Raw genomic sequence first — 27,731 nt, 5'->3', positions numbered from 1 at the left:
TTTTACTTATTTGCTCGAACTTACAACATTTTATTATCCTAAAACCATAGACTAAAATCAACTAAAATGTAAAACTAAACGCAATGAATTAATTAACTGAGAAAGTTACTGTATGACGTGAAACCAAACGTTTTTCTGGCATTCTTCGCTTCAGTACAAAAATGTTGAAGTTGCATTTATTTAATCATGTAAAAGTGATTCTATAGTGTATTATACATCTTAAATATTGATTAGATAATGGATAAAGCTTTACCTACATATAATCTAAACTCCAGATAACGTTAGTTAAGTGACGGCTATTTTTATAACCTAAATTAGTCATCAATCATTGGGTGGAGGAAAATCTATTCGCTTATCGGCTTTTGGCTGCAGCGATTAGTTTCCATTCAATTTCTTATTAGCAAATTATTTCTGGATGTTTTCTGCAAAGGATCGGGATTAACACACAGGTGAGTTTAATTTTTCGACCAAGTCACAAATTTAAAGAGTCCTTGTTTTAAATGTATACGCCTACAACGAGCTATGTTAAACAGTAGTGCATGCCGTATCCAACAAGGTAGCCTTTACTATAATTAAAGATAAATAAAATACCTACTCACATTTTGGAATACACAAATAAATAATATTAGAATTAGAAACTTATCATATATAAATCCTAACTAATATTATAAATGCGAAAGTAACTGTGTCTGTCTGTTACTCTTTCACGCCAAAACTACTGAACGGATTTGAATGAAATCTGGTAAACATATGGTCTAGACCAGCTATACTCAAACTGCGGCCCGCGGGCCGCATGTGGCCCGCCGGGCCTTTATCAGTGGCCCGCGTGCCATGAGAGATAATAGAGAATATACATTCTGTGTAAAAAGTATCGGGATTATATCCATAAAACAAAAAATGTTTGTTATTAATCCAAATTTATTTTATCCAAATTTAAATTATCCAATCATCACAATATGTTTTTAAACGCTGTTTTCAGGGTCGTGTTTAGTACTCGCGGCGATTATTCCTTATTGTCTTCTATCGATTGAAAACAGTGCCTCGAAGTAGTAATTTGAATTTAGGAAAAAAAGAAGCAAGGGCCGTGAGCTGCAGCCATATCTGGTTAATATGGTGGATACTCGATGGTATTTGATGAGTGTTTGCTTAAAAATTCATTCACAATGATGATCCAAAGTCAAAGTCAAAGTCAAAATTTTTTATTCATCGTACAAATATAAAATTTTCTGATGAACGTCAATTTTTACAAATTACTCTCCGTTCGGATAAGGGGGGGCTCTTTCTGTCTAAGGAGAAGAACGGAGGCAAGAAACTCCTGAGTCATCTTTTCAAAAAAAGACTTAAACTAGTTGGTATACAATACATATAAGCTTAATAATAATTATTATAATAATATGAGCAGAGCTAATTACTTATCACAGCCATGCATTAACGTCCTCTAAGTAATCATCAATTTTATAATAAGCTTTTTTACTGAGTTTCTCTTTAATGTAACACTTAAACTTATTCTCTGGCATTTGAGCAACTTCTGCTGGAAGCTTATTATAAAATCTAATACAGTACCCCAAAAACGATTTATTAACTTTCGCCAGACGCATCGCTGGAAAAGCCAGCTTATGCTTGTTCCTAGTATTAATGTCATGATTACTGCCAATTGTATCAAAAGTTGAAATATTCTTTCGTACATACATTAAATTGGAAAAAATGAACTGACATGGAACTGTAAGGATGTTAATTTCTTTAAATAGTTCTCTCAATGAATCCCTGGAACCAAGTTTGTATATAGAGCGGATGGCTCTTTTCTGTAATACAAATATAGTCTCAATATCAGCGGCTCTACCTCAAAGCAAAATGCCATAAGACAATAAGCTGTGGAAATAACTAAAGTAAACTAATCTGGCGGTTTCAACGTCGGTCAGTTGTCTAATTTTCCGTACAGCAAAAGCTGCCGAGCTCAACCTTCCAGCCAATTTGGCAATGTGAGGTCCCCACTGTAACTTTGAATCTATAGTCATACCAAGAAAGACAGTATCATCAACTAGGTCCAATTTATTCCCATCTAGAATAATGTTAGTATCGCATTGTCTAACATTCGGCAGTGTAAATTTAATACATTTCGTTTTCTTAGAATTCAATAAAAGATTATTTACGGTAAACCAATCGTGTATGTCAGATAGAATAGAATTAATTTCATAAAAAATATTTTCACTTCTTTTAACTTTAAAAAGCAAAGAAGTATCGTCAGCAAATAAAACTATATTAGTCAATTTTTCAACCATAAAAGGCAAGTCATTAATATAAATGAGGAATAAAAATGGTCCTAGAATAGATCCTTGAGGGACGCCTATCTTTACATGAGCCCCCTGTGATTTAGTATTATTAATATCGACCCTTTGTTGCCTCTTGTCTAAATATGAAGCTATCAAATCTAAAGCCTTTCCTCCTATTCCATAGTATCTCAGTTTCGAAATTAAAGTCTGATGGTCTACACAATCAAACGCCTTCGACAGATCACAGAAGACTCCAATAGCATCGTGATGGTCTTCCCAGGCGTCAAATATGTGCTTAATTAACGCAGTACCGGCATCGGTTGTTGATTTGCCTTTTGTAAAACCATACTGCTGGCTATGAAACAATCGAGCTTCATTGAAATGCAAAAGCATCTGACTGAGTATGATCCTCTCAAATATTTTACTCAAAACTGGAAGAACCGAGACAGGCCTGAAATTTGCAGGGTCCTCCATATCCCCACTCTTGAACAGAGGTATAATTTTACTCAATTTCATAAGATCTGGGAACACACCTTCAGCGATACATTTATTAAAAATGTTAGCCAAAATTGGGGCGATTTTATTAATAATAGAAAGAACAAATTTAACTGACATTCCCCACAAGTCTTCAGTTTTCTTCATATTTAAGGACTTAAATGTTTTTATAATAGTTAATGTATTTATATATCTGAATTTTAATTCCTTATCGGTTGAAGGTGCGTTCTCCTTCATCAGGGTTTCAGCTAATGTAGCTGAAGAATCTAGGTTGCAAGTAGTCTCTAAAGGAATGTTCGTAAAAAACTCTTCAAAGACTCTCGCCACCTCGTCATTTGATGTTATTATGTCATTACCTACCTTTAAAGATAAATTAGTCTCGCGTGTTCGATTCTTCCCCGTTTCGTTATTAATAATATTCCAAATGGCCTTAGATTTGTTAGCCGAGTCTTTAATCTTGTTATTAATAAAAATTGTCTTCGCACAGTGACAGACACATTTGTACATTTTGCTATATTTCTTCACATAAGATTGAAAGTCAGGGCGGAGTATGAATGTTTTCATCTCATACAGATCATATAATGTCGCCCTGCTTTTGCGAATACCATCTGTAGCCCAGTCACAAAATTTAATTTTATTGTCTATCAAAACTTCCTTCGTTTCAAAATTACTCTCAAACTCATCAGCTATTATCTTAAATAAGTTAGTATACATCTCATTATCCTTGATCCTTGTGCGAAAGGCGCGCTATCGTGGTGCAAAATCTTTTCTCAAATTTTTTTCCACACATCTTCGTCGAATTTGCTGTATTAAATTCTACATAACCCGCAAATGATATTATTTTCCTACTGTTTGACTTTCTGGCAAGAATTCCGACACAACACCACGATAGTCAAAGAAAACAGTCAACATGACTTTAACTAACAATCGATAGAAGACAAAAAGGAACATTCGCCGCAAGTACTAAACACAACTCTGGAAACAGAGCGTTTAAAAAAATGTTGTGGTGGCGTACAGTACAACTATAAAGTCCTGAAAACGAAAGTGGATTATAACTAATTGTTTAAGACCGTATTTAATCGATCCATTATAGTTATTTATTTAAGGACAAATCCGTTAAAAAGCTATTATCAATCGGTATTTTATTTTTAAAATGTATGTAAAATGTAAATGTAAATAAATAACTGAAAATAATAAAAAGTCTTAGCAAAATCGCACTCTTTACTGTCAGGACTTTTTAGTTGCACTGTACCTATGTGTATCGTTTCTGAAGGAGCATACTTTGAAGATGATAAAATTAATTTGGATGAATAACAATCATTTTTTGTTTTATTGATCTAATCCCGATACTTTTTACACAGAGTAGTATATGCATGTGTTTTTATATTGTTATTCGATAGTTTACATCTCTTTAAAATAGTTAAAAAAAATGTTGCTTGCGGCCCGCGACACCATGACTTAAACGTGTTTGTGGCCCTTATATAAAAAAGGTTGAGTACCAATGGTCTAGACCCTGAAAAAGAACATAGGCTACTTTTTATCCCAGAATTCACACGGGAAAACTTTTTAAGGCAAAGCGAAGCTTGCGGGAACACCTAGTTTTCTATATATGCACATAAAATAATGTGTTTAATGTGGAACACTTACACCACCTCTGAACATATTCTTACCCGCTAACAGCTTCTTTAAAATATATACACACTAGGGCGGCACCCAAAAGACTACATGAAAAAGATTTCTGTATTGAATACCTACCTTAGGTCCATATGAGTTTAATCATTGCATGTCCTTTACCCATTCAGGAAGTCCATAGATCTTATTTTGCAGTTAATTGTTTGTGCTTTGTCCAGATGTATTTTTTCAGCATTTGTAGAAATTTTGATCTTCATAATCAGTGTAAGTTATTATGCATTTAGATATGCAGTGGGCATGTTTATCATCTGAGAGTAAAAGTTACAGCCATGCACAGACTTTGATTCATTAGCCATTTCCATTTAATTCAGGGTGGTTTGCTTGTTATGCAAAGTCTCGGTCTCTTCTGGTTGAAGGGTTGACCCATGACTAATGTACATACTAAATCTATGTATGTACTAAATCTAGATATGCGGGTTTTCTCAAGATGTTTTCTTTCACAATCAGGGGTGGCATTGAACCCATACCTCTGGTGTAACAAGCTTTACTCACTGATTAGTATTAGAAAAAAACTATTGTACCTACTATTTAAAGGTGCTTATGTTTCTAAATTCCAGATTGTTTGTGTACTTTCGGTTCTTTATTGGTTTGTTTGTTGGACAAGCTGATGTGTTTGTGTAACATCAAAACTGTTTTTGTTATACCAAAATGTCTGAGGGTTTTATTGCCTCTAATCTCGAATATCTGATTCCTTGTTATATTTGAGTTAAGGTTTGAATTTTGGACATTTATATTGTATAGGCATCTGTTCTTCTATTTATTTAAATACATGATGCACCTACACTCTAATCTTTAATCTCACGGAATTCTGACAGTTATCAATTTTTGACATGTCAGAGATCACAAACCTTTTTTGGCTGGGTACTTTTTTCAATACGAGTCTGAACATCAGTTGTATCCGGAAAATTTTCTATATTATATTTTTAAATATTTACCACCAGTTGTATTCCAATAAGAAGGCTGAAAAGAAAGCACATTTGGGACGGTCTAGGACCAGTTGAATAAGAAGGCAACCCAACGATGGGAGGGAGTGCCTAAAACGTCATCAACACTCTCCAAACAACTGCTTATGGTACTCAAGACCGATTGCATGTTACAGTGACTACAAAAAAAAAAAAAATATTTAGAATGATGGTCTTTACGTTAGGCGCAAAAGAACCACGAGTACGCTTCTTTCTGGGAGAGAGAAAGTCTGACTCTTGTGCTCTGTCAGATGGGGCCGCTTCCTGGGAAGGGCCAGGTTCATGTTTTTAACTCGCTTAACTTAACACTGTTCGCTCCATAACGTTTATAAAAATCAACAAACTATCACAACGCGAAAGGTCAACGATAAGAAACCGGCCAAGTGCCAGTTGGACTCGCGCACTGAGGGTTCTGTACAACTCTGACTTACCTGAGATATTTTTCCTTTTAATTTCATCATTATGTACATCTATATGAAATATTAGCTTGATATCTTTAACCGTTTCTGAGAAAAAGGGTGGTGACAGACAGACGGACAACAATAAGGATTCCTTTTTTCCTTTTCAGGTACGGAACTCTAAAAAAGAATAGTAACAATCGGATCAATCGTTTCCGTGATATTCGTGGACAAACATATATACCAACAAACATTTCAACATAGTTATACAATATTTTTTTTCATATTTGTTAGGCTTAATGAATTGTCATATGTTAATATGGTGCAGTTCCAATAATCTTACATAGGTACCTATATACCGAACATATTATGTACTTACCGAATTGAGAATCTTTTATTTGAAATCGATTAAAAAGGTTTGTTATCCCTGACTTTAGTAGCAAGTGATGCCATGCTAAAGAATAAAATAAAGTAATTAAAATTAATTCGATACAATGGTCGTGAGTCGTGATTTTACTTAATATGATAAATGCGAAAGTTTGTGAGTATGTATGTATGTGTGTACCTTTGTTACTTCTTCACGTCAAAACAACTGAACCGATTTTAATGAAATTTGGAATGGAGTTAGCTGACACCCTGGATTAACACATAATAGCTTATGTGTTAATCCAGGGAATTCCGCGATAAAAATAGCCTTTTGATAGCGGAATTCCCACGGGAAAACTAATTAAGGTGAAGCAAAGCTCGTGGCAACAGCTAGTATTGAAATATTTGTTATTTTTGTATTACCTACTTCACTTGAGCAAGTAAATATTTAGATTTATGTTTTTCTATGAAAACATAAAAAAAAATATTGCCCTTAAATGGATCCAAATTTTACCTTTTTTCGGTGAAGAGCTTTTTTAGTGGTATCACTAATGAAATGTCAGAATTCCGCGGAATTAAAAATTAGAGTATAATTGGTGGATTTTTAACTGCCTATGTGTTGTTTTTTTGAAATTTCTAGTAGTCTTATACTTATTGAATCATTGTATGAATATCCTTACTAATAGGTGTTATAAATGCGAAAGTAACTGTGTCTGTCTGTCTGTCTGTCTGTTACTCTTTCACGCCAAAACTACTGAACAGATTTGAATGAAATTTGGTATACATATGGTCTAGACACTGGGAAAGAACATAGGCTAAGAAAACTTTTTAAGGCGAAGCGAAGCGCGCGGGAACAGCTAGTTCTATATAAATAACTTTGTGTACAAAGGATGAATTTACCTAATGAATAAAATAATAATATAGCACTTTATAGAAACTTTTGTCCCATTATTAGCGATAGGATCAATCAATGCCAACCCAGACCAGATGGAGACCTTTCAGTTCAGTTTATCCCATTTTTAATAATTAAAATAAAAATATCAATACCTCTATTATGAATGCAATTTTGCTACCTACCCTATTATAGCATCTATCTTTTCCATACTATATACTGAACTAGGTAAGTATTCATCATAAATACCTACTTGAGTATTTATCATAAATACCTACTTTAGTATAATTTTTTATAAGATTTAGTCTGATAATTTTGGTAAGATACATTATAATAATAATTAGTGTATTTAAATCATGTCTGGAACAACGGCATATCGCATTTTGCAATGCAAATTCAATTATTCAGTTCACATAATAATATTAGGCATTACAATAGTTACCAGAACCAATAGAATTCCTAGTACCTACCATTTATATTATATTGCGTGAATTACTCTAATTATGTTACTATCACACCCATTTTTGGTTACACACCCTTTTCTAGTATTATCCATATGTAAATTGTGTTGGCAAAGACCTGCTTCATATGTTTATAGGCGGTTTCATTACATATGACCGTATGTGTTACAAAACATGAATTAATTAGGCACCGAAATAGCTTTTTCGTATTTTATTTGGAAAAGTAGGTGGCTTGCAAAGTGGACCTAGTGTTGTCATTTCTATTTATATATACTGTATTGCTTTATTATAAAATAATATGATTCTATCCGTAAATTATGTTATACAGTGAAGCCTGTATGTGGGACACAGCAAAAATCTATATCTGGGATAGTTGGTGTCCGCGAGCTTCGCTTCGCCTTCTATTAAAACAAAACAAAAATCCTCTACCCTATTTTTTTGTCAGGGGAAAAATGATTTCCCGTGAAGGACACACTAATTTTATTTTAAATAGGTATAATTTTATTAGTCTATTATCAGAGTTGCGATTAATCCATTCATATGGGAATTAGTTACAGAAAATTAGAAGGACTATGAGAAACAGCCTAGTAATTTAATTTGGATTTATTCGATGCTATCAAATTTAATACATGCACATTCTACATTCACAACTAGTCTCATAGACTTTCAAGATATTCTATTAACTAAGATGTGGGTAAAAGTACTCTGTATCTTTCATCAGCGTTTCAGCTTTACTAGTCTACAGTACCAATGTAGCCCCAGTATTACCAAAATATAAAACTACATGGACGAAATTTTGCAGAACATTTACCTGTTTCTGCACGGAAGTGTTGATGATATGATATTTCCTACATCAGTTGGCCGCTAAAATAAGGACCAGCCGAAAAGTAGTCTTTGTATACGTACAGTAGGCCTTCACGATTGTTGCGTCATGTCGCGCTATAGTGAAAAATATATTTAAAAAAATAACAATAAAATCGATGATTGCCCTTTTTGTTTTGGCAATCAGTGTCTAAGATCGTGATTAGTGGAAACGAAATCCCATTGCGTTGTAACTTGATGTATCTTTAGCTCGACTTTGCCAATGTTGATAATTATTCAACATTATGTTTACAGTTTAAGAAGGGCACATATTAACAACTTCCTTTTTCTTAGGTAGACTCTGTACCTACCTAAAATATAATTAAATTATTTTGTTCAAAATATTCCATTGTCGTTCGTTTCAAGTTATACAGGTAGATAGTCTCGGAATCTCCAATATTGTAAATTATAAGTAAATAACAATTTTAACGCGGCCTTCATGAGTCTTATAAAATTATAATTATATTAAATTTTCGGTGTTTGCATTACAAGTGTATTTGTCTTATTTTTATATTTAATGAGACTATTCACATTGAAGACGAAGTTCTAACCTCAGAAGTCATTGGCTTTTGAAGAGTTCAATTTGTTTGCCAAATCTCGTATGCTTTTCTAACCTTGCCGCAACTGCGAAATGCAAACATTAATTGACGTATAATCAAGATTTTAAACAAATATAATAAAATAAATAATAAGTAGAACCTTTGTAAGTTGAAACTTGTTGAAATGAAAACAGACTAGCGTGGAATGCCCTCTGGCCCGCCAGACCGATGACCTTAGACAGGTAGTGCTTGGATGAGGAAGGCGGAGGACAGTGTTGGCGTGCTCATTAGGAGCGGCCTATATTTCCAGTTTGGACGATTACGGAAAAAAGATAAACAATAAAAAAAAACATGCAGGCTTTTGGCACGGTCAATGGGCTACATTTTAGACTTCAACTAAATCTAACGCCTTTTTTGGTACGAACTGTTGAACTATACGAACGTCTCGATAACCAAAAATAATGTTTGCAACTAGGAGTCGATTGGCTCATTCCTGTAGTCTTCATTTCCTAGTCCACGAATCTTCTGCTCGGCACGACTGGGCATCCTTCCACCGGGCTGCCAAGTATAAGCTACTTGAGCTTTTAAAGTCCTACCTTCTTATTACTCGGGGTATCAGTTTCTGGCGCTTCAATGCTTTTTTTTTTACTTCCGTGTGAATTGGTTCTTCAATTTATCAATGACTCAAAAGGCATATAACGTATACAATATAGTTTCACTTGTAAATAAATGTATCTAGGTAGGTACATATTTGTTTATGAACATCCATTACTCCAACTTGATAGTTGTTTGTTAAAAAGGTGTGAGTTAACTGTGTTTCTTTTTCTTCGTCGATCAAACAACCTAATTGATAATATATTATTTTGATTTCACAATCGTACTCTTCTACTCTTTCTAATCCAACCATAACGTTTCCTCGGAAACAAAAGAAAACCTAAAAGCTAAATATAAAGCTCTGGAAAATAAAGGCTAAAAGGCTTGATCAGTAAAAGGTTTCACACATTATGTACCTAGGTCCGTGCAAAATTAAGAATTAATGTAAGAAACGTTATCTAGAAGTTTCTGAAACCATTATTGTTGTCAATATGAAACAAATTAGTCTAAATATGATTCACGTATTTTTAACAACTGCACCATTAATTTATTAGATCAGTGAATGCATAACGGACCGGATACTCATTATTTCTTTTACGTCAATAGGAATCTAGAAAAGTCCCCAAATTATTTGTTGATAGTGAGGTAAACTATCATTACTTAATTTAATTGGCTTCCCTATAAAACACCTTTTAATGTTGACAAAACAAATTAGTGATGATATCGTCTTACGTAGCTTAGATCGTTTCTGTTATTAAAATATTTTGACATCTATAGGTAAATTACATATTTGTCCATGAATTATCGGTTTTAAGTACCTTAATAGACGTTAACTTAATGCAGTTTTGTTTATATTACGTCGTAGCGTACAGCAGGTGAACAGTAGTGATTTACCCTTCGGCGGAGACAACTCGCTTGAGGTGAGTCCAAATTTTAAAAGTGCTTATTTTTACTTTATCAATTCGATATTTAAAAACCTTTGCGTTGTTCGTGTTTATCTATGTGATAAAGTTTTAACCTAATCCTATCCATATATAAATATGAGTGGTTTTAATCTGCAACAAACTTTTGTTTTGGTCCCGAAATCAAAGTACAATCAAAATATTCAAATGGTGACCGGTTTTTCGTGACAGTGCAAATGCAAAAGCGTAAGACGCTATTCTAACAAAACCCTATAATTTAATACATCGTTTATTTGCATAGGTATTTGTTTAATCTTACGTGGTTTTCAGTGACAGTGCAAAGCGCAAGACGCTTCTCCGAAAAAACCTAATAATTTTCAAGTTAGAAAAGAAGATTGTCATTTATTTGCATATTTGTTTGAATCTTGCGTGGATTCCGTGTGACGTCAGCAGGCGGTGACGTAGGAGGCTGTAGTGGTAGCGGGTGGTCAGGCGGCCGGCGCGCGCCGCCTCAGTCCGTACCAGCCGCGGCGGACGACGCCTTGCGCGCGCGCATCGATCCGACCGACACTCGATAGAGTAATATTTTGTATTCAACTGCCGCGCTCGCGCTCCTTTTCAAAGGACACTTTCATCCTTTCTGTCACGCACCTCTTTCGGATATAGACGACCACTCGTGTGAGTAGTATGATATTTTTATAATTTGTTATGGTGAGATGGGATTTATTTTGTTTGTGTTCAGCTGTCACTGAGCAATAGGTTAGGTAATTTATGTTATTGTTTATATTTTAACGTCTAAGGACGGTTATCAATGGGTAATGTATGAAATAAAATGTATTTATAATAAAATTATAGTAAACATTCAAATTTTGCATATTAAACATGTTTACTTCATCCATTTTATTATACATACTTCATGACTTTATGGATATGAAAGCTACTTGTTATTAAAAACTGTTCTACGTCACAGTAGCACAGGGCACAGGTTACATATAAGTTACTAAACACTAGGGAGATACTGTCAAATTCTTAATGAAAACAAAACTGAACTGAAGTAGCAGGCTTTTAACTACGGTCATTTTAAATCGAAATACCGGATCCTTCAGTTTCTGAGACTGTTATCGGTAGTTGTGTCATACATATATCTTTATCATAAAATTATGCTTATTGTATGATTCAATAGAAAAAATTGTATGATTTATACTGAGGTATCTTATCTTTAGATTGTCATGCATGACTAAGAAACTTTAGTGAATTGTACACGTTTTGAGATAAGAACGTGCAAGAAACACAATTTCTTGCAAGAGTTGTTGTACAAATTGACTCTGATCCATAGTCCATATTGTACATACTCAAAAATAGTCAAGGTCTCTATTTAATGCACTTGTTTACTATCCGTATCCCTTTTAAAGACCTTTCACCCTTTTTCATTAATGATAGCCGATAGCCCGAGCTTTATGTGAAGCAATAAACGAGTAATATGTTTTTATAAATGGTCGCGAAAGTCAACAACCTTGAATGTTACACATGTTATAAAATATATTTTTTATAATTATTGTGTAAACCTGACAGACGACACCTTGAACCTACATAGACACATCACTAATGTGTCATGTAGTCATGTATTAACTTTGTATTCAAAAGAAGACCATCTGACATATTTATGTATTAACTTGAATATATTCTTTTCACATTTCAAATGTTTTCTTCTTTTGTTTATTCTACTGTCTGACAATAACGATTGAGGTTTACGGTGAATAGTTATAATGTCACTTACTTAGCTCAATATTTAACAGTGAATATTAAATGAGTTGCCTTTGTATTCCTAATAAGTATGCAGACATCTTAAATATATATTTTATTACTTTCAACGGTTGTGACCTATTAGAAAAAGTGCGGTAATTACCTATTGGATATTTGCGTTACCAGATGATCTTTGACATTGAGTCGGAGTGTGACTAACTGGTATGTCCAATTTCAACATTTCGTTCTTTTCTCAATTAACTAAAAGCGTTGCGTTAATTTAAAAGTCAAAGAGGATCTGCTTGTCTTGTTTTTATTTTCCTAATTGCCATTCAAATTTTTCAAAATCTAGATCGACTATTACCACAACTTTCCATGGAATAATAATCATAATTATAATTTTTAAAAAAACACCATAATAACTAGGTAAGCTCGGTATTATTCACTCGATTGAAACCAATAATAGAGTACACTCATCCATTGAAGATGAAGAAGCAGTTGCACCTGATTCACAGTCCCGTGTGCTGTTCTCATGCACCAGCTCTAGTGGAAGTGGAAAGCTTAGGGCAGCGTCCACAGGCCCGCAGCAGGTTGCACGATGCGGCTGTATCTTCAAGTCTTTTCTTGTTAGCGCGACGGTGATAAAGTTTAAAGCTGAACCAGGATTTGTCTCCAAGAATTAGCAAGTGAGATTAGTTTCAGTCGAGTAAATGCGGATGAGAACTTAAATGTAACCCGTTCCTTCGGCTAGGCACAAAAATGGCAAGCGACAATGCCGGTGATCGTTGATGTGTTTAGCAACCCTTACACAATGCGGCCGCGGCTGAGACTATGACGAGTGTCCACTCGGCGGTCGCCGCGTTGCATATCGATGGCGCTAGTGTTGCGCAAGCGCATCGAACATCGCGATGGCGTTGTCCGCCGTATTGTTTATCCACATATTTTGGCAGGATTTGATATTTGATCCCTGTGGAATTAATGAACAAAATTTAAACCTCCGCGGGTTTTGCAAATTTTACTGTAGCTAATGAACTTATCAAGTAAAACAACTATATAAAATAAAGCACATAAATTGTTGTAGATAACTCCGATGCGACGCAATGACATCCTCCCCCTTTTGCCTTTGTTATGAGCTTTGCGATGTCAAAGTACTCGCAATTAGCTTATCTAAATAGAGCCAAATATGTCTTGTAAGAACCGACCGTTACTGATTTCCTAAACGGCAACTAAATGGGTTGAGTCAACCGGCGGCGGGACACCGGCATCGCTAAGCTTACAAGCATAACCTACTTGAGGCTCGACATTGAACTTACGCCGCCGCCCGCTTCGGTAATAGATTCTTACGACTTGTTATCTAATTCTATAAACCGTCCATCCGACATTCAAGATCAAATAACTTCGTGTTAGCTTTATTCAATTCGCACGTCAGTATTGTAAAAAGTATGCAGCTATTATTTAATGTTAGATATTTGGCATCTAATTAATTATAATTATTACGTTTTTGTGTTATCGATTTGCATATTTGCTTTCAATATTATTTTTCAGTTTGAACAAAAATACGAACCACTCCGAATGGTCAATTACATATTTATTCTCTAATTCAAATAGTTGGTATGTGACCTGAGTCTATTATTAAGGCGGTATTTGTTAATCAAACATGATGTAATAAGCCGATAGCGTATTTGGATGGAAGATGTCCGAATGTGGGTTATGGCTGGCGGCGGCGGCGGCGGCGGCGGCTGTGGGTCAGCGGCGCGGGCGCAGCGCGGGCGGCGGCGCTGGCGCAACACCTTTACGTAAATCTGCGACCATCAGTGAAAGTGCGACCACTGTGCGTACCCGCCGCCTCCCTGTGACCTATTTTTCCGACAAATCAGGTCGAATCCTGACTGAATCGGGCAGTCAATCATTCAGCATCTTCGATTAGAAATCTCCAGAGGTCAGGCAGCAGACAGATTTCATTGCGCCTAATTGTTATAGATAACGCATCAGCAATTAGAAATCAATCGCACACGAATGCACGTGATGTTATGCAGGATTTGAATATACTGGAGGAATGCTTTTTAGTTGACAACGGAAGGAGGTCAAGGCTGTTGTACAATAGTGCAGCGTGCGGCTACCCCCCGCTCCTCGCCTCGTCATGTTACTCGCTCGCTGATACCTTCAGTGCACCCTTCTATCTATACTATTGTTTATTTTCACTATGACCTCATGACCAGGTGACTATTTTCCAGTCTTCAGTCCACATATTAACCTTAGTGACACTCGGAGTCATTACCAGAGATCAACTTGCATTCTGCTGCGCAGCTCATAATTGCAGCGGCAATGCCAATTTTAATAACAGGATATTTACGTTGTCCCACGGTATCTTTGTTGTGTCTCTAATCGTGTTGATTTTCCTGTATCGCACATTTCACGGTGTTCAAAGATCGTAGAGCGATGTACTCGTTACTACAGATTCCGGGGCTTTTAGCTGAAACGTGCTAGTTGGGTAAATATTTGCTATCCGTTAGTTAGCTCACTTTGTTTACCATTACAGTGTGGATTGACCTGATTTTGTGGTGTGTGTCATAATGAGATTTGGTGTGTCGGATCCTTGGGGTATCTGGATCAGTGTCGATTGCGGCAACAAGTGGCTGCAGCGGTGGGGCCCCTTTCTCTCAGCCTGCAAGGCCGCTGCGATGAGTTTATCTGACGTAACAAGCGGAAACTTCTTAATCACTCGTTCTCTTATGCGAAATCTACAGTTTTTAAAAACCGCAATGTGTAGTCGGTACGTTAAAGTCTGCAGGAAGAGGCGCGAGCCTGCTTCCGCCTTCGCTAGTGTACATGATGGCCGCGTCGCCATTATCCTGTACTGCTAAACATGGCTTTGTCAGGTCAAATGTGAAAACACTTCACTTCTTCGTTGTCCACTATAGGTGGTTACCCCCAAACCGATACATATCTTATTGAATATAATAATATGTAATGTACTAGCTATGAAGACGACCGATCGACCGCCCAAATTAAGCACGCTATTAAGTAATAAAATCAGTTTACGAATACCTGCCTTAAAATTAATTCAAAATCGATCAAGTTTACTTTTAAGTCTCGCCAATCACCAGCCACAATTGGCGTTTATTCTAGAGTGCTATGTATTCCTAGCGACAATGTTGACGGTCAAAGGTCTGACGTGCAAATATACTTGAATTGTGATCATTTACACGAGCGTGTTCATGTGCTATTACGTAAATAATCACTGTTCTTGAAATGTTTCTGCACATTAATTACTACGACTGCGACTCTGGTGTTGCCGTGTACCTGCACGAGCTTGGTGTCAAACGGTGCAGTTTTACAAAGTTGCAGTGGACACAAACAAATTTTAAGCGCGGAAGTGGATACAATTATGGAAAATCCATTGCAGTAAAGCGCGAGTTAACAAATTAACATTGACCCACGGCGACCGAAATAGATGCGAAGTCACGCACGCCACTGTCGAAACTCTCCATTTGTAGACCGCGCCTGGAGCCTTGTAACATTATAATTTGTTGTTATTGACATTATTACTCGCGATTACGTACTTCTTCACTGTTCTGGCTAGGTACCTGCTTTGTGTTTCCTAAGCCTGTGTATTATATCACTTGATACATTATTTATTTATAGCATGAAATTATGAGATTATGAAAACTTAACTTACTAGGCCCATTTAGATTGGCAAGAACATCGGTCGCGGTTATGATTATGACATAATTCTGTCGCCTCTTCCTTTCTTGCATTTTGATCTCCTTTGAACTTGAACCTGAGTTGACCTAATGACAACAAGAGTTGTGTCTATACAAAGCCTAAGGTGTCCTGAATTTGTTGGTGTTAATGTGAGATGCTTTCTTTGTTACAGATTCGTGACACAGAGAACTGAGAGTTACCAAAGATGGAGAGCATCTCGAGCTGGTACCGGGACCTCCTGGACAACAGGAGCGGTGAGTTGCACTTCACAACAAAGCATTCATTAACCTGCAATTATAAGTCAATTAGTGCGGGCTCATGTTAACTGAACTGTGCATATTCATGAGCGTTGAACTTGGCGCGGTAATAGCTTAATTCTCAGTATGTGAGTCCATTGAATGTAAATGGGTAGTTGGTTCGCGGGCTAAAGTCCGCTGAGCTGCTGCGGTTGCTCAACGCGTTACATCAGAGCAGAACATTCTACTGCAGCTGGTGTGCGCAACGCGCCCGAGACCCAACGAGGTTATGTCAACTAGCAGTTGACGCGCGAGGCGGCGTCACACAGACAATTACCCCCATGCACTTTGTCACCATGCCCATTACGCATCCTGATCGCTGCATATCGCACTCTCTGCCTTGCTAGGTGCATTATATTCGAAGGTTGGCACGCATAAAAGCTGAATGCATAACCAAGTGTAGCAAATATTTAAATAGACGAGCAAAACCAACAATCAACATAGTTTGAAAAGCAGACATAGTTTCCTGGTCGTTATAAATGAACGATGAAGGTTGTCTAGATTATTGAAAGTCTGCGTTGTTGCAATGTTCTCCTCTTATTCCGAACCGGGGAAGTGACTAGCAGATCTGAAACTAGTGCGTAAGTATAAGGATCAGTAATTACCTGCTAGCGTCAATAACGTGTATATCAAACTGGTTCAATCTTTGTTTATCAATTTGTGAATGTAAATGGAAAAACACCTGCGGTGAACGGACAATTAACGGACGTAAATAAAATAAAAATAAGTTTAGTTCGCGGAACATTCCTTGGGACGCTCTAGTACGCGGCGTATATTTCACAAACCGCCACTATGTAGACAGTGAGCCGAGAGTGTTGCAAACTCGCCTGAGCATTGCGTCTTTTGCAATACTCTCACTCGTATCTCAGACTGAACGATACAGTACTTGCGGCCGCGGTCGATGAAAGATTCCCTCGTAAATATTATTATGTATGTGGGAATACACTCCATTGCTGATGCAAGGAACTAGAATGTGACCCATCGACACGAACTTACGGCGTCTTCATCGACGCATCCATCGTTTAATCGCCGTAACAAAATCAATAACCCATGTAATCCCTTCACGGAGTACAGCTACCGTGCCACCACCGACAGATTAGCAATTAACAATAACCATAAGCAGCCGGTCAAACATCTGTCAGATCTATACAAGTTACGTCAGATTTGACAAGCGAGCGACGCTGTTAAGGATTGTTTATTGCTAATGTTCGGTAATGGTAATGGTGGTAACCCCACAGAGCTATCATCCGCACATGACTTGCAAGTTCAGTAAACATACAACACCTTCTACCTCAAATATACATTCCACCCGTCTTCCTTCAACTAACCTTCCACCCCTATCTCCAGACCCTCGCGTGAAGGACTGGGCGATGATGCAGTCCCCGCTGCCGACCATCGGCGCGTGTCTCTGCTACGCGCTCGCGGCGAAGGTGATCGGCCCGCGGCTCATGGCCAACAGGAAGCCCTTCGACCTGCGCCAGGTGCTCGTCGTCTACAACCTGGCACAGACTGTCTTCAGCGCCTGGATATTCTATGAGGTAAGTTGTAGCTGTGAGAATGTGTGCTGGTTCCCATTACATCGTCGTAGTGGCAGAACATTTTATATGAAGCTGTTCACATTTGTCCGACACCGATTTACATATAAAATGAACATCCAATAAAAAATCGGCCCGACAGACGACATAGTGGGAACGAGGGTTGAGACTGGGAATGATGAATGATGGTTGGTAGTAGCTGTCGTTTAGAAATGAATTGTAAATTTTATGAGAGTCTACTGAACTAGTGCGTTGTTAATCAACGGATTAAGGAAAACCATTTGCATTGTTAATAACTCCGGCACTAGTTACGGATCATTTAACAAGCTGTCACTAATATCTAAAATCAACTTCATGTCCATAAACTGTAAACATTAAAACAATGAGTCATTCTGGTAATCTATTTGCTATAAGGTGTAGTTACTGGAACGGGTTTATTATGGATAAATCCAAGAAGTAACACTTACTAGAAACAAAACAAGCTGATTCGTGGTACACGATCTGTGTTTTCCTGCGCTTTGTCATCACAATAACCTATTCGGTGCATCTATCCGTGATATAACCTGCTAGTGGGAACAAAACACGACGCACCATCATAATGTAATGCTATAACACTTACATTATCAAGTGTTACCCATAACTTAAGTGATGTTATAACAATAGATCCCACACTGGTACTTAAATGTAGACTGCAAAGTCTACTGTTAGATTGGCTGAAGATTATCGTGTACAAAACGATAACTCTTAATCTTACGATCAAACTATCTTATCACGTTTAACATGTGACAAAATATCTCTCTGCATTGTCGGAATAAGTCTTAAATGCCTGTTTAAAATTCGTAATTTTGTTGGAAACTTTTTTTATTGATAGTATGTATGTCAAAGAGGTGTGTCACTGTACTTCTTATCTCACTTAGCACTATCGCTGCCATTATAATTTTCAAACATGCTTCGCCTGATAAGTGTTATCTGTAACATAAAATCTAGGATAGACTTTGATATTTGCATGTAATAACTAAATCTTTTAATGCAGTGGCGCGTATTGTATAGCTCCACTAGTAACTTACTTGATCTTATCACAGTCAATACATGAATCTCTTACTGCCAGTTTCTATATCTCTATCTATCCATAACTGGTAGTTACTTTCATATGATTTTGACATAATCAAAAGTAACAAAATGTCAAAATCGTATGAAAGTAACTACCAGTTATAGATAGATAGAGTTATAGAAACTGGCAGTTAATATGCAACTATGCACTTTAAGGTTAAACAACTGTTAACTCAAAAGTTGGCGTAGACTTTTCCCCTAATAATTTTTAGCCATTCAAAATACTTTAAACTACATCTGGGTCGTTTAGATTTTAGTGACAAACTATATCAATTTTAGGTTCGCCAGATAAATTAAATCATTTTAACAATAAAAATTTCTAATTCGTAATCTTAATGAGACATTTCTATGAGACATGTCTAGATCTAGATAAAAGTTTTCTTTCTGATTAAAAAACATGCTGAAACTGCCATTTGCTTTAGCATACCTAGTTAGACTTGCTTAATCAAGCTAGTAGTTTATATTTTAACTGTAATTTCAGTAAGCTAAAAGTATGATTTTAATGACATAGATCATAACATTTATCCGTACATTGTGAAACAGACTCTGAAGCTTGTGTTTTTTCATGCCATAATATGTGCCGAAACATCACATTAAATATTTTATTGCTATCATTTGTGAAAAGTAGAGCAATCATCTTAAATAGTTTATACCTAAGCATCATTGTGTTACGCTTAATACCGTTGTTCTACTTCCTTCGACAATGGCTATTAAATAACAAATAACCTTCTATCCAAAAATACCAAAATAAATTAAAAATTGCGCATGAGCAAGAAGCTCTAGAATCAAGCTGATTTAAAATTATAATATACCTCCATACTTAATATAAATGATATTGTATATACAACAGCTATCATAACAATGTAGAAAAAGTGGTGAGGTAATTTAAAAAAAACTTGTTAATTCAATGTAAAATTTACTTTGCAGTACCTGATGAGCGGATGGTGGGGCCACTACGACTTCAGATGCCAACTCGTAGACTATTCTAGAAGCCCGATGGCTATGCGAGTAAGTAGATTATTTCGTACAATATTTGCATGTCCAGCGGCTCAAGGGTGTTTAGACCATCAAACGACTTCAAGGGCCAGACGACACAACGCATTCCCACATGTAGTATGTGCTTTGTTTACGAATAGCATTTAGGAGTGTTGCAACATTTGCAACTGGCACATTCTAACTAATTTTCATATACATATTAGGTATAGTGTATGTATTTGATGCTTTGACTGGCTCTAAAAACTACAACTGAGGGTAATTGTACATTGGAATGAATTGGAATATTAACCCATCTAAAACTTAGCGGAGTCAATGCTAATCGCTAAAGCGCTGTTTACTGATGAAAGTATACTCGGTCTTAGCCCGCTCCGATTCCGCTGATTGGCTGTCGTCTGTGAGAAGCATCCGAAAAGTTTCCATATACCGCTTAAAAACAGCACAAAACTCTTCCGCTCCAGCTAATAAGGTGTTCACTTCCAGATGGCCAACACATGCTGGTGGTACTACTTCAGCAAGTTCACGGAATTCTTCGACACTCTGTTCTTCGTGCTCCGCAAGAAGAACGAGCAGGTGTCCACGCTGCACGTCATCCACCACGGGATCATGCCCTTCTCCGTGTGGATGGGACTCAAGTTCGCACCAGGTAAATTATTAATAATAGTCTAAATGTCCAGTTATAAAGGTCCAGGCACATAGCGGGCTGGGCGGGAGGACGCGACACCAGAGTGCCGCCGAGTGCTTTAATTTCATACAGCGTTTCTTCTCGTCGCGTTACCGCCATCGTCATAGTGATGCCCCGCAGGCTGTGTGATAGAACCCAAATAATGTAGATAGGCCGAGATAGCTACTCTGCAATCAAGTTTAACTGATGAAAATGGCTAACTTAATGACGTTGTCTGCATTTAACAGCTCATCACAATATTACCAACTATACATTGTGAAATATAGCATGAGCCCAATAGCAGCTGTCAAATCCATAAATATTATTAAGTTTTAAGTTTTCAAGGGAAATCCAAATTTATTCACCAAGCATAAGAATCTGTCAATCAAACGACATAGGTCGCATGCTATATTTTACAAATTATAAATCGTGTCGCGATCGTAGGGAATTGTGATATGATATTATTATCTAAATTAAATAAATCTCTGCTTTATCAAACAAGTAATTCAGATAATTAATTCACCTCTACTTATAATTAGGCGAGTAAAGTAGGCCACAAGTATTTAATTAAGTAATTATTGTAATTTGATTGCGGATTAGTAATGTGATAAGGGGAATCCTTCCATTTGATTATAGGATTTGTTGACGTAACAGTCATTTATAATCGCATTATTAGATATTTCCGTTATAATCAATTTACTCTAGAAAATGCGCTATCTTATTTCGCGGCACATTGACCCTACTTTCCATTTATTCCATTTTCGGGTAAGAAATGTTTCACTTTTGAGGAGCCTCAACACACAGTAGACGGATCTCGTTATAACGACATTTATTATCTTACAGACAAGTTACACACTATTACATCGATAGTTGCATCTCGCGTATCGGTTCATCAAAGTACCTAGATACGACCCGATAGTATGTTAACGTGTTATATCAATAAATGGCCTCAACACTGATAAACAATGCATGATCTTTGAAACTTACATTGGTTTTAATGTAACCACGTTTGAAAAACGGAGATTATAAGTTTAATGTGTATCTATGTCCATGTAGGTAGATCGTTTGTGAGGTGTCTTGATCGAAGGCTTAGCCAATAATTTATAGCAGAAATTATTGAGACGTTCAATCGTCAGTTAGGTTATAAGTTTTATGGGTAGAAGACCTAAAGGGCAGTGACAATTTCCATATTAAATCCCGATAAGTAACTTCATATTTTAACTTTTAGGAACTTACCTAGATCCCGGTGTTATATCTCAAGTATATTATTGGTCAAGAATATTATTATTGCAATAGTTTTGATACGAATCTTGCGACATATCATGGCTGAGAGCGTTGGTCGATTGGACGCTATTCAACTAATTTGTATTTCAAAACGGTTAACAATCTGAAAGGGCTACAATTTTATATCACAATACCATTTTATATTCATTTTACTTTCAAGTGTTAATTTAATGTTATTGTTTTAAATGTTTGGTGTTTCAAATAATTAGCAGACAGGCTTTAGCTAAGATACGACGCAAAGTCCGTGTGCTAATTGACGCGATTTTGATATTCCGTCATTGGAATCCACCATGTTTGGTGTAATCATTGAGATGTGTTTCCTAAAACTATAATTAAATTATAGTGTAAATAAAATTGACAAGGATGTTGAAATAGTCGTTTAGCGACTGCCCGTTACATCCGCAAAAGTGCGAAGGGCATCGCATGTGTGTTCTACTCACGTGCTCACAGGAACAACTAGGCATCATTTAATATGTTAAACATGCATGTAAATCGAGACGAGTTCCGATTTATACCAGTTTTCATTTGCCAACCTGTTGGCATTTGTCCCGCGAAGATAAGGATTTTTGATAAACTTGTTACACCGTGGCTTTATTGCCTCGTTGCGTAAATCGTCTTGCAACTACAGCTGTGTCTGTGTCTGTCACACACTTGACAGACCCCGTAATATTGAGACTAAAACCACTCATATTGATAATTATTGTAATGGGTTTTATTGCACACATAAATTAATTCGCATTCATGTTAAATAGCGTGCCTGTCATATTTTCGACCCACTCCTTAGATATACCTAAATTTACTTGGAACTAAACTTTCACACGTTAGGTATACCTGTACTTTCTAAAGAAAACCGTATTGCTAATATTTCAAAAGGCTGTAAAAAACGTTGAGAGCCGAAAACGATCGATGGAAAGGTTGATTACCCCAGCCTGCGCACGTCATAGCGTCGACTCATGGATAAATAATTATAAGTTTAAAAATAACCCTTATCGCTAGATCATTAATTAATCATGACAAGTTTTGGAGCATAAATTAAACTTCCTAACAATGACAGAGTTATCCAATTGACTTAATTGACCTATGTATTACAGTAGCTTTGCATTGTATAATAATAACTGTTAGATTACATTACATTAATTTTTTTAGTTCTGTGTTAGCACTTTTAAAGCCTATCCCTATAGTTGGGCTATAAATGCTATAATAAACAAAATTATCATCTCATTATTATTATTACTTACTCTGGAGGGCTCTCTCGAATGGAATCTGCATATCCCCATATTTTAACATCCCTCTTAAGTTTGAACCATTTCTCACCATGAACCATGATGGACTGGACACATCTAGATCTAGAAAATGAATAACAACAGTGTAATGTTTTGTTGCAGGCGGTCACTCGACGTTCTTTGCTCTTCTGAACACGTTTGTGCACATCGTCATGTACTTCTACTACATGGTGGCGGCCATGGGGCCCAAGTACCAGAAGTACATCTGGTGGAAGAAGTACCTCACCGCCTTCCAGATGGTAAGTTAATCTCTCTGTATATCTCTGCATACAGGGTGTTAAAAACTCGACGGGGTGACTCAAGAGGAGTGAAAACTTTTATTATACGACTTTTGGGAATTCGTGAAACATTCTTATCAGATAACTATACCATTTTTGCAACGCCTTGCAGCATAGCTTGTACATCGGTGTCGCGGCTTAATTAGGAGGGTTTATGATGGTTACATCGTAGAAGTGTATCGTATATTGAACCTCTGATCTGATAAAATAATCAGCTGAGTTGTCAGTCAATGCACCGATGCAGCAGCCAAAATAAATGTGATGAAATGACCACCATTCTGCAATCTGAACGTTTGCAACATGTTGTACAAGACTGGTTTGCTATTTATAAATTTAAAACCTACTTTCCAAAACTTCTAGATTTCACAGCGCGACAGATCAAAGTCTAAGTAACCCTTCCAAATTACGAAATTCGTGGGAAAATTATGAAATAAGTGTAAAATTTATGATGGCCGCAAATAATTACATGTTTGCGGTCCAGGCAATTTTAGAAATAAATTTGCATTCCGTCGTAAGCTTACTAAGTATGAGGGCTACAATTTCCGCGCAATAATTTGTAGGCACTAAATACTTGCTTAAATTTCCAGAAGTTTCTTTAACTAATTAATTTTATAAGGGAAATTAAATACTTACTACGAACTAAGTTAAACTCCGCTTTCACAAATAGTTGAGTACCTCCGGTTTCATTAGGTACGATTGAACTGCTGTATCCATATAAGGTTACTAAAAGATTTTGAACTTGAATTTGAAAACTTACTCATTCTACCTATATTTTCTGTTGAACAAATATAAAAAACTACAAAAAAATTTTTTGGAAATACAGGCATCCTAAAATTCAAATGATGGAAGGACCAGTATTGTCAAGGTCTGCAAACGAGACCGGCCTCTGCGCCTATGATCGTTTACCTCTAATTAATTATGCTAATGTGGTGCAGAGTGCGGAACTCAGCTCGCGGCGCTTGCCCGATGGACTTGGCAATAATGATTAGCACTTATTTTGTTATTTGACATCGTATATTGTTATGACGATGGTCCTTCCTATTCCTACGAAGTACTTCGATAAAGTCCAACCGAATTTATGCGTGTGCAATTTCGCATACTGTGTATTTTCAATAGTGTTATATTTTTATGAACAGTTAAGTTGATAGTAAAAATAAGTAGGTATCATGAAAACAATAAGGTTCAAACCCACATAAAAATAGAACCATAAAACTTATATTGCAGTTATAAAGACATCCCTTAAACTGTGCAGGTATCGCATGGTCAATATATACCATGTTTCCAACCTATATGCCTCCTTTTGTTTTATCCTAATTTTTCGGTCCTGTGCTACTCTTATCGAATTATCCAATTATCCAATTTCCTTATATATCACATTGACATTCCTTTCTTAACCCACCCTCTCCTTATCCCCAGGTCCAGTTCGTGCTGATCTTCAGCCACCAGCTGCAGGTGCTGTTCCGGCCGTCGTGCCAGTACCCGCACGTGTTCGTGTACTGGATCGCGATGCACGGCTTCCTCTTCTTGTTCCTCTTCAGTGACTTCTACAAGGCGCGCTACACCAAGCCTGGCCAGCGCATCGCTAAGAACGGACTTTGCATGGTGAGCTCTTCGGTTGTTATGTGCGCCTGGTACTTTTAGGTGGGATATCGTGTGTGATGTATTTGTGTGTGTGTCTTTATTTGCGCCTGGTACTTTTGGGTGGGAAGTCGTGTGTGTTTTTATTTGCAAGTCATGATTATGAGTAAGTTGCAAGTTCAGGATGACTTGTCAAAAATACTTTTACCGCCTGTTTTTCTAGGGATAAAGTTATATGTAGGATAAAAATCATGCCCCTATCGTTCTACTCTTTGAAATGAACTTGCAGTCAATATTTGTCTTATAGTAATGAAATATTAGATATTACAGTTGCAGCACAATTCTATTCAGTAAAAACCTCATTATGCAGGTGATTTTAGCTTGATGAATATTGTAACAATTGTCAGAACTGGTCAGAAGGGTAACCGCAAATGCTACTATGGTTATTTTATGAACCAAGTGTATACGCCGTATTATGCAGAGTTATAAACATAATAATATACTGTAGAAGTTTTAGTTATGTTGACTTATGCATATACGAGTACCTACACCATGCACTTAAAAATCGAACGAAGATAAATATCCTCAATTTATTCTCCGGCAAACAAGTGTCACTATTAACTGCATATTTACGCAAAGTGTCTAGTAAATGCGACTAATTTTCTAGTGCTTACGATCTTCGTCACGAGGCTTTAGTTTATTTTCAATCATTCGAAAATAGTTTAGCAAGCATGACTGGACACTTATACTATTTACTCCATTGTGAAGTGTCGATTCACACATTAAATAATCACTGAAGTTTACTCAGTCCCGTATAATATTTGAAGACAGGCTCATCTCTACCTTCGCATACATCATTACATTATGCACATTATATTTATATTGGATTAAAAAAACAACCTGCAAATACGCGTAAAAACTTCAGTTAAGTGTGTGCGAAGTTCGAGAAGTCCTTGATAATTCTGATTTCAATTACATGTTCACATTTTTTTCGTTCCTTTGTATAAAGTAAATTTTGAGATAAATAATGTTTTTTTTATTTGTTTTGCAGGCTGTGATGGACGACTCTGCGAGCCCTCTGAACGGCAAACACTACAAGCAGGCGGAGGGCTCGGAGGTGCCCAACTCGTACGCATCCTCATCAGCAGATGCCTTCGTGCGGCGGCGGCCCGTCTCCTAGCCGCTGACACACACTTCCAAGTGAACTGCGAAGCTTTAAGCCCAAGGATGTTTCCTCCGGGGACACGACACGAGTGCCCAAGGACTTTGCTATACCAAATATTTCGTAGTCGTGATTCTGAATTTCCACCTTAGTCCTCCAATAAGTTTAGGAACCCCCCTGTCACCGTGTTGTTTGTAGGAATAATTTGGTCCCGAAGGTGTGAGAGAATTGGAATGGTTACTTTGTTTTTCTGTCGATCCGAAACTGTAAGGTGTATACTGAATAACATTTTATATGTATGTATATCTCTTTGAGAACAAACTAGGTGTAAAACTTTAACAAATCACGTTACAGACTGAAGTTCTTTATATGCACAAACATTTACTGAAGTTCATGAAATGCCTTAAGTATATATTTTTCTTAAGTACAAAACGTGTATTCAGTGTATTTTATCGAATGTTGTTGTCTTAATATAAATATTAAAAAATATATCGCGTTTTGGCGATGCGTTGTCTTCAAATTTTTAGAAATCTGGAATATTATATCTGTTTAGTTATGATTATGATTTAATCATAAATGCTACTTAAATAATTTTGTTTTTACGCAATGTTATTCTAAATACAGCCATATTTCTCATGGCACTGAGGGAAAGCAAGTCCCTTATAAAGTACATTGTACCCTGTGTATCATTAGTTACCTTCGTCTCAATGCATACTATATTACGGTGGGTAAAATGTTATTCGGGCATTTTGTAAATATATTTTAGTATGAACAGTATTTAGCTTTTAAAAATGCGCAGTACCTATAAGTTTGTTGAGATTTATGAAACTATAAACCTGTAACAGTTGTCATTTGATCAACTATCTGCTTTAGCAAATTTTATAATCTTGTCAACGAACTTATATCCTGCAATTTCAAATTAGTTTAATTGATTATGAATGCTTAAAGTTAGTGGATATTTTTGTAAATATATTTTATACTTTATTTTTAGAAGTTAACAGTGCAAAGTTTGAGTTGTATCATCAGATTTTGAGGCAATCCAGTGTCATTCGCGAGCTGCATTTGTTTTTATCGATTTGTCGCCCTTAGCTCAAACAGTTTTGAACTTTTGATACAGTATTTCTACGGTACGTTTACCTCACAACAATTTTGATGTTAATATTATTGATTGCAAAGCGGCTGAGCTTTTCAGCACGATGTGTTTGTCTTCACAATATTGGATAAAATTGTAGGTGTAGATGGGGCCCTGTTTAATATACCTTGTCTAGTATGGTGGCCTCGGACCGTGAGGTGGCTGCTTGGAGCCTGCAGGGGCCTCGGCGTGAGGCCCGCTATTCCACATCTGTGCTCAACTATTTGCCGCGTATTCACTCTTTTGCAGAACTATTTATTAATTTAATAAAGGATTTTACAAAATGTTTCTGTTTTTATTTTTGAGTTTAAAACCTCTGTTATTTGTCAATACCCCAGTTATAATATTCTAGTCTATGTAGGTACCTACGATGGTTGATAGGAATAGGATAGGGCATGCTTAAAAATCCCAAATAAAAACCCATGTTTCCAGTAGGTACCTATATCTTGTAAAAATACGCTTACTTACCATTTGAAGCGGTGGTATGGTAGCATAGTAGGGAAAGCGCCAGCTTCTCACGACTGACATGCGGGTTC

The 27,731-nt window shown here is 36.6% G+C and overlaps 1 protein-coding gene across 3 annotated transcripts; it reads left to right on the top strand.

Annotated features, from left to right (window-relative positions):
• Positions 1–135: 135 nt before the first annotated feature.
• On the top strand, positions 136–27,481 carry LOC105382566 (elongation of very long chain fatty acids protein). Of its 3 annotated transcripts, none has more exons than XM_011552481.3 (8): positions 136–449; positions 16,053–16,134; positions 17,524–17,714; positions 19,749–19,829; positions 20,298–20,460; positions 23,148–23,284; positions 24,740–24,925; positions 25,953–27,481. In XM_011552481.3, the coding sequence occupies exons 2-8, from the start codon at positions 16,086–16,088 to the stop codon at positions 26,079–26,081; spliced, it is 936 nt and encodes a 311-aa protein (XP_011550783.2). In that variant the 5' UTR covers positions 136–449; positions 16,053–16,085; the 3' UTR covers positions 26,082–27,481. The 3 variants fall into 3 exon arrangements, with proteins under 3 accessions (XP_011550783.2, XP_011550792.2, XP_011550776.2); XM_011552490.3 differs by lacking the exon at positions 136–449 and adding an exon at positions 10,385–10,450; XM_011552474.3 differs by lacking the exon at positions 136–449 and adding an exon at positions 10,940–11,110.
• Positions 27,482–27,731: the final 250 nt, after the last annotated feature.

Source organism: Plutella xylostella, chromosome 22 (assembly GCF_932276165.1).
Source record: "Plutella xylostella chromosome 22, ilPluXylo3.1, whole genome shotgun sequence".
Taxonomy (NCBI): domain Eukaryota; kingdom Metazoa; phylum Arthropoda; class Insecta; order Lepidoptera; family Plutellidae; genus Plutella; species Plutella xylostella.
The sequence above is the reverse complement of the archived record's forward strand: the minus strand, read 5'-3'. Positions and strand labels throughout refer to the sequence as shown.